At 32.7% G+C, this 8,267-nt stretch overlaps 1 protein-coding gene across 1 annotated transcript; it reads right to left on the bottom strand.

Moving 5' to 3' along the window:
- On the bottom strand, positions 1,201–4,324 carry LOC107609355 (receptor-like protein 12). Its single transcript, XM_021106903.1, has one exon. The coding sequence runs from the start codon at positions 4,300–4,302 to the stop codon at positions 1,324–1,326; it is 2,979 nt and encodes a 992-aa protein (XP_020962562.1). The 5' UTR covers positions 4,303–4,324; the 3' UTR covers positions 1,201–1,323.

Here is an 8,267-nt window from a genome sequence, read left to right as displayed (position 1 = left end):
TAGAAAAATACAAAAATCTAATTATAAATTTAATAAAATTATAAAAATCAATCGAATTATTAATTCATAAATAAAAAGAAATGCCACAAATTAACATATTATGAGGACAAAAAACAACTCTCTTTAATATGATTTAATAGAAACTCTTGGCGGCTAAACAGAATTTAGTAATTTTGGTTAGAATTTAGTCATCAAAAATACTAAATTATTTTTTAATAAATATAAATGTAAACTATATTAATTCATATGTCAAATTTTAATAAATATATATGTAAATTATGTATTTCTTATATGAAAATTTTTGTAGATATGGATGCGAATTATTACTAAATAACACAAAATGACATAAGAATTACGAGCACCACTAATCACATTGTAAACCACAAGCCACAAGAACCACTATATACTCTCACAATTTTGTTTGCAACATCAAGTATATAGGTAACAACATACTCAAGAAACATATAACAATATAATTAACAACTACAACCACAAGCCATAAGATCAGAGTATATTACTAAATAACCCAAAATGACATAAGAATTACGAGCACCACTAATCACATTGTAAACCACAAGCCACAAGAACCACTATATACTCTCACAATTTTGTTTGCAACATCAAGTATATAGGTAACAACATACTCAAGAAACATATAACAATATAATTAACAACTACAACCACAAGCCATAAGATCAGAGTATATATTCTGTTATGATTCAAGTTATCACAAATCCATGCAAGTCTAATATTGATATGTCTTATGCTTTCCCTTTCTCTCAACCAAAAACATCAAGTTAGAATCTAGCTTTATTGGCAAATCTGCTTCTTACTTTCCTTTTTCCTTGTTCAACTTCTCATCTCTCTGTAATATACTAACATCTCTTTGTATAGCAATTATTAGCATCTCTGCTTTCAGCTGACGGCTTAGTTTATATTAAATAAAGAGATTAGTAAGGATATTGCCAAGTGTATGCTTGTTTAGGAGTAGGGACACTAAATTAAACAGTAGAATTAAGTCAGAGAGGTGGAAACTAACGAGTATTGTTGTTGAATTTGCATGAAAACAGAAAAATATAATATATAGGGGAGACAATTATATACTACTTTAAAAACATAATTTACTTGCAACATCATCATATATATGTAGCAACACTCTTACAAATTATAAAACAAGACTTGCAGAAATTTAAAAAAAGAAAAGAAAATTACAATAACAAATAAAAAAAAAAAAAGACACAACAGCAATAACCAACATCTGAAACAAATTTCCCATGCAAAAATGAACTTGAGAGTGGCCCCAAGAAGAAGAAGTTGTGGCCATTAAGTTGTTCTTGCACGCCGATTTCCACGGTTCCTTCTTTTGATTCTTTTGCCTCCAAAGATGATCACAAGCCATTGAGGCTTTCCAATTGAGAAAACACAGAATCCCAAGCCAATTCCAAGCACCATTCCACATGCATATCCTATTGCCACTGCTTTCCAACCAAACCCAAATTTGTCCTCAGCCTCAGAAGATGGATATTGTTGCAAAGGGACATTGTTGTTGCATTGTATTGACAATGGCAATCCACATAGCTCCATGTTTCCCCCATAGGAATCATTTAAAAATGTATCAAACTGTTTTCCTTTGGGTATTGGTCCCACCAACTGGTTTTGGGAAAGATTCAAGACTTCAAGAAAGTTCATATTTGTCAATTCAGTAGGAATATTCCCAGTAAGCATATTTGATGAGAGATCCAACGATTCCAGATTTGTCAAATTTCCCAAAGAATAGGGGATATGACCAACGAGTCTGTTATGTGAAAGGTTGAGATCTTTAAGTGCTTGAAGCTCTCCAATAACATCTGGAATGTCTCCTTCAAATTTGTTTTCTGACATATCTATATTTACAAAGGCTCTTGGAATTTTCGCAAAAGGAGTATTGGCTCCTTTAATTGTTGCAATTACAGAATTATCATATTCTGGACGAATGTTGCGCACTCCACTGCCAGCACTAGTGTCAATATAATCTACCAACCTGCTTCGCACTTCATCATCCACAATCTTCATGGCTTGAAAATTTTGTATGTATGCTTTTGGTAACGAGCCACTAAAGTTATTGCGTGATATGTCAAAAATAATCAAACTTGGAAATATATTTTCAGATTTCAAATTGGCAATGGGACCGTACAACTTATTGCCTCGTAACACCAGTATTTCCAACCTTGATAGATTTTGGAGCCAATGGGGAAACGTATCTTCAAATTGATTATCACCGAGATCTAAATCCACAAGATATGTGCAATTGGACAAAGATTTTGGCAATAAACCTTTGAACTGGTTGCCATTGAGATTCAGTGTGTCAAGTCCACGATGCTTAAAAGTATCTGATAAATTGCCATGAAGTTTGTTCATTTGTATATCCAAATCTACAAGGGATGAGGTATTGGCAAGACACTGTGGAAATGTTCCTGTGAATCTGTTGTGGGACAAGTTGATAACTTTCAAAGAGGTTGCATTACAAAAGAAGGAAGAAATGTCATCATCCATCAAGTTGAAGCTAAGATCAAGGTAATCAAATTGATACCATGGGAATTGATGACCTATTGACGTGAACATGTTGTGTGAGAGTTTCAAATGAAATAATGAGGGTATATCATGTATCCATTTGGGTACCTTTCCTTCAAGTTTATTATTGGACAATTCAAGATATTCCAATTGTGGAAATTTTCCTGAGAACTTTGACCAACCAATGATATTGTTAGAAAGTAACTGTAGTACATACAAATTGAAAAAAGTGTAACTAATACTTGTTTCAGATTCTAGCAATAATGAATTGCAACCTGAAAGAGAAAGATACTCCAATTTTTGGAGCTTAGAAAAGAGTGAAAAGTTGACAGTACTGCTCCAATTGTTTGAGGACAAACACAATCCAGTAAGGTTCACAAGATCATAAATTGATTCTGAAAAGTTTCCTTGAAGCTTATTGTCACACAAGTAGAGATATTCCAAGGAATAAGATTTGATTTGACTGTTTATGTGCCCTGTAAATTGGTTATTTGATAAATCCAAATATCTCAAAGACTTGAAGGATAAAGGCCACCAAGGAATTGTCCCATTTAACAGGTTGTTATTTAGGATTAATTGGGTAAGATTTGAAAAGGCTACTTCATTGGGCAGTGGCCCCTCAATTTGGTTATAAGAACAATCCAATTGAGAGAGTCGAGTTAAGGTAAACAATGAAGATGGCAACATCCCTTGAAAATTATTATCATGAAGAGAGAGAGTTTGCAAGTTGGTTAGCCTATCAAACACATTTGGAATTTGACCACTAAGCTTATTCCATGAAAGATCCAAGTCAGTGAGACGCTGAAGGTTTAAAAGTGATGACGGGATTGAACCGTTGAGATGATTTTCCGCCAAATTCAAGGAAGTGAGGCGTGTTAGATTAGAGAATGGTGAAGAGATAGGCCCTTGGATATCACAATATGAAAGATCCAAGATACTAAGAGAAGTGGTACAACTCAACTCGGAAAGATGGACTGACAATTCATAATTCTGTGTTAGAATGAGGTGTTGAAGATTGGGTAAACAAAGTATGTCATTTATCAAAGAACCCCTTATTTCAGTATAAACAAGACTAAGAGTAACCAAAGTGGAAGACAAGTTGGCAATCAAAGACAAAGGATTTGGTGTTGGACCAATTGAAGACATATTTGTGTCATCCAATACAATCTCTCTTAAACACGATGTGTTTTGCAGCAACCTCTTCCAAGTAGTTTCTTTCCACATCAAACCATAATTAAAAGAGAGGTCAAGTGATTGTAATTTGGAAAGGTGTGAGATTTGGGAAGGAATTTCACCTTCAAACCCGCAACCAGATAAGTTCAAGTGTGTGAGACTTACAAGCTTACTAAACTGAGATGACAATTCAGAACCATAAAAATCATTGAAAGCAAAGCTGAGTGTTTGGAGATGAGTAAGATGAAAAAGGGTGTTGTTAGGATGGATTATACCTTGAAGCGCACTACAAGCAAGATCAAGGCCAATCACGTGACCAGACACAGGGTGGCACGTGACACCCATCCAGGTGCAACAATCTGTTCCATTTTCCCACGTCCTCATCTTTGGATAAACATGACGACAGTTTTCATAATAATAATAATCTTCATAAGAGGTAGTGTTAGTAATGAGTTGAGTCTTGAAGTGAAGCAATGCAGAGTTCTCCTCAGGATGGCATGAATGCGAAGACAAACAGACAAAGTGGAATAACATTAACATATGCACACACACCACCACTCTCAGAACCACCAACATCATTTTTGACTATTGCTTTATGTTTTGTGATTCAGATCATGAATTAAGATCCTTGTATTTATAGCCAAACTGGAATTGCAACAACCTATCTTACCCGAATGCATGATTTCTATATTAAAAGCTACAGCTACCAATAATGTTCATGCTATCCCAATCTATCAATATCCAAGACCAAATCAAATTCTGAATTTTTTTTTCTAACGCGACAACTACATATTATTTCTCTATCATAATGGTATTTTGATGGGAATGGAATCACCCCTTAGCTTAGCTTGTGTTTAAACCATTGATGAGTTTGGAAAATTCTAAATTAAAATAGTGATGACTAAATATTATTAATATGATTAATTGCAAAAATTATTAATTGAATAATTACTAATTTAAATAATTTTGCTATGCAGATTTTGTGGTTGGGCCGAAAAATTGCCTAAACCTTGATATTAATTTATTGTAATTATGATAACTGAAATTATGATGCTAATTGGGCCGAAAATAAAAGAAATATACAGCAAGCTCAATTTGATTAAAAATATTCAGCATTGATATAAAATTATTTTTTGATCCTTGTGGCTGAATATTTTGTTATGAGAATGGGCCAGATTGGATTATTTTTGCTACAAGCCTAATTATAATCTTTGCTAAATAGACCAAGGCTTGGTCCAAATTCATTAAGCAAAGAAAGCAAAGTTCCATTGCTTCCAACAGATCTCTCTCTTTAACATATGGTGGAATCCAAATTTTATCAAGGAGGGTTAATGCAGACCTTCGTACAATGAAAGAGAAATTGATTTGATGGTAATCATCAATGCTACACATTGCTCAGCATAGAGGGAAGTAAAAGCAACTTACTTTTATTTTGTTTATCTTAATTTCAAATTGCCTTTCTTTCAACTCTCTCTTCTCTCTCATCTTTCTTCTTCATTTTCGGTCATATCAACACAGAGAAACCATGGAAGCTAAAACTAGCCACCGAAGAGAAGAAGAAGCACGCTACAAGACCATCACAATGATGGCAAGAAAAAGAAAACTAAAAGTATGCTATGGCTAAGATTCTCATCACTTATGGTAAGATTTGGTGAGGTAATCTTAGCTTCTTCATACCGAAAAAGGAAGAAGAAGATCTCGGCCAGTAAGGAGAAGATCCTTGGAGGAATGGCTTGACTCTGATTCTGCTCAACCATCACAGAAGGTAGTTAGGGTGGCTACGTGATGGAAGAGGCAGAGATTGGAGCAGATGAAGTTGTCATCATCAAGCATGCATCAAGGACTAGGAGTCCATCTTGGAGTGCAAGAAAAGATGGAAGGTTCGGATTGATGATTGTTGGTGACCAAAGAAGAACCAGAGGTAATTGCATGTTGGGTTTTACATTCAGTTTCCTCTTCTCTCTCTCTGGCCGAACTGGTTCTCTTGAAGAAGAAGTTGGCTTGTTTTTTTTTTTTTTTTTTGTTTCAAATGTGGCTTGAATCTCGAGGGTTTTCGTATTGAATGAGGAAGAAGAGGAAGAGTTTTTCATTATGAGTGCACTTTGAAAAAGTGAAACGGTTGAGTAACGCACATGGTGTTTACGTTCGAGTGTGGAGAGTATGGATGCATGTCATTTTTATTGACCTTGAGCCAATTTGTATAATTTATAAATAAAAAAAACTTGTATGTATAGGAGGCGTGTAACGAAAATTGGTGAAGTAGCTTTAAGTTGTAATCCTACCTACTAACCAAAGTGATACCTAAGAAGTGATGGCAAAAGAAAAACAAATTATATAATGCAATTATACTATACACGCTCAATTAAGAAAAAATAATAAAATACATAATCTATGTTATAGAAATATCATTTCTCATTGCCCTAAAGCTAAATACATATCATTTTCTGTTTAATTTTGTCATGTCTTGAGTCTCATGGAAAAAGGCAAACAGTGAGGTTTGTAAGAAAAAGTCATAGAGCGAAAAAAGGCAGAGAGTGCAAAATTAAAAGAAAAAGCCATAGATGTCCTTAGAGTTCCTTTGTACATCTGTGTTGTGTTTCATGATTCTGTGGAAATCCCCTTGTAAGTTGGGTTAGCACTTTACAGTAGAAAGCTTGGCAGTAACCAAGTCAAGTTCAGTTTGGGATTAGATTCTGGACTTGTTCCGGATAGGAAGGGTAGTTCCTAGGGAGAATTGGTGTATGTAATCAAAGATGATTATAGTGAAATTCCATTAGTGTTGTGATGGAGACTAGATGTAGGCTGCATTGCACTTAGCAGCTGAACCAGGATATATTTGGGTGTAATTTTCTCTCTCTTCTACTCCATTTCTGTTTCTGCTGCCCAGGAGATAAAACTGAGAAATATCTCGTGCTAGGTCACGAGATAAAAAGAAAAAGTCTCGTGGCTAGGTACGAGACAAAAATAAAAAAGTCTCCAGAAAGTGTTTCAAAAACTAACAAGTGTTTTTAAGTAAAAAAGAGGCTAAGATTCAACCCCTTCTCTTAGCCACCGAAGAACCATCAACCATAAATAGTGGGCTGTGGGCATATATAAAATAAAACTTTAATTTGAAAGGAATTTGATCAAGTTAATCTAGCTAGATTCTCTCATGTAATGTGGCTTATTTAGCTTGAAATTAATTAAGAAAAGAGATTTGTATTACATGTTATACAAATTAACATTAATATAGACGAACATACATTAATATTTCATCAACCATATATACTATAAATTATTTGAAAAATCATTTTAGTTTAGCTTTGATTTTGATACACAATTTTAATTCTTTATATGGGCATTTTTGTCATTTTAGTCATTAATAATAATACATACATACACAATAAACATTCATATCTTTATATATATCATCACAATCAAAGACCATTCAAAATGAACATTTTTGTTCCAGCCTTTCACGTTCAACAACATAATCCTAAAATGAAAATGAACGCTATAAAATTTGGTATAATGAATGAATATAATGCGATCAAATTGTAAACCAATTTCACCAACCCATCTCAGATTTCCTCCATTCTCATGCATACATTGTCAGTCTCAAATCTTTCTTTAGCTGCGTTGTTTAATTTTTGTTTGCTGATGAATTAATTATTGAAGTAAAAGAATGTTAATATACCTTGAAATCTGAAATCAAATAATTAATAACTGCTAATAGGCACATACCTCCTTTATCAATTGTTTTAATCCTTGTTATATTTACTATTTTTTTTCACATATGATATAAATGTATTGGTGTATTTATAAAGATTGCCAAATTTATATTCATAAACGATATGAATTTCTATAATAATTTTCTAGCTAGCTAAAAAGTGCTCTTATATTTAAGGGGAAAAAAATGCTCCTTTCATTTAAAATAAAAAATTGGACCATGTTTCACGTGAAAAAAAAAATTAAATACTAATTAGTTATTATATAAGAATACATATTTGATATTCATATTTTTTTATTATTTTGCTGAAAAAAATTGAATTTCAACTATGTCAGATTTGATTATTCTAATTACTTTGTAAAAGAAATTGTAAAGAAATGTATAAATTTATATAAATACACAGGCAATTTTTAGTGGTAATAGAGTATTTATTTTGAAAAAATTTCTTGTGTGGAAGATATTTGTTTTTTTAAAATAGAGGAAGTAGTTATAAATTAGGGCCTTATAAATTATGAGCACATATACTTAGTTGTGTTACAGGCGTCTGCATGTCAAATATATATTAGGGTGAAAACTTAGGAAGTTGATAGTTGAGAGTCGTTAGATAAAAATTTAGTTAAATCAGTCAAATTATTTAACGATTCTCAGTTATAAATTTTACGTAAAATCGATTGCACTTAAATGTCCACCATATATTAGACGTGACATTTACTCGGTATATGTATCTTTCGTGTTTAACAATTTTTTAATAAAATATATTTATACGAACACTTGTGACACGCATAAATAATATCACATTTTAATATATTTGACTTATTTTTTTTATCTAATTCTT

The sequence above is a fragment of the Arachis ipaensis genome, chromosome B07, assembly GCF_000816755.2.
Source record: "Arachis ipaensis cultivar K30076 chromosome B07, Araip1.1, whole genome shotgun sequence".
NCBI classification, from domain to species: domain Eukaryota; kingdom Viridiplantae; phylum Streptophyta; class Magnoliopsida; order Fabales; family Fabaceae; genus Arachis; species Arachis ipaensis.
The sequence above is the reverse complement of the archived record's forward strand: the minus strand, read 5'-3'. Positions and strand labels throughout refer to the sequence as shown.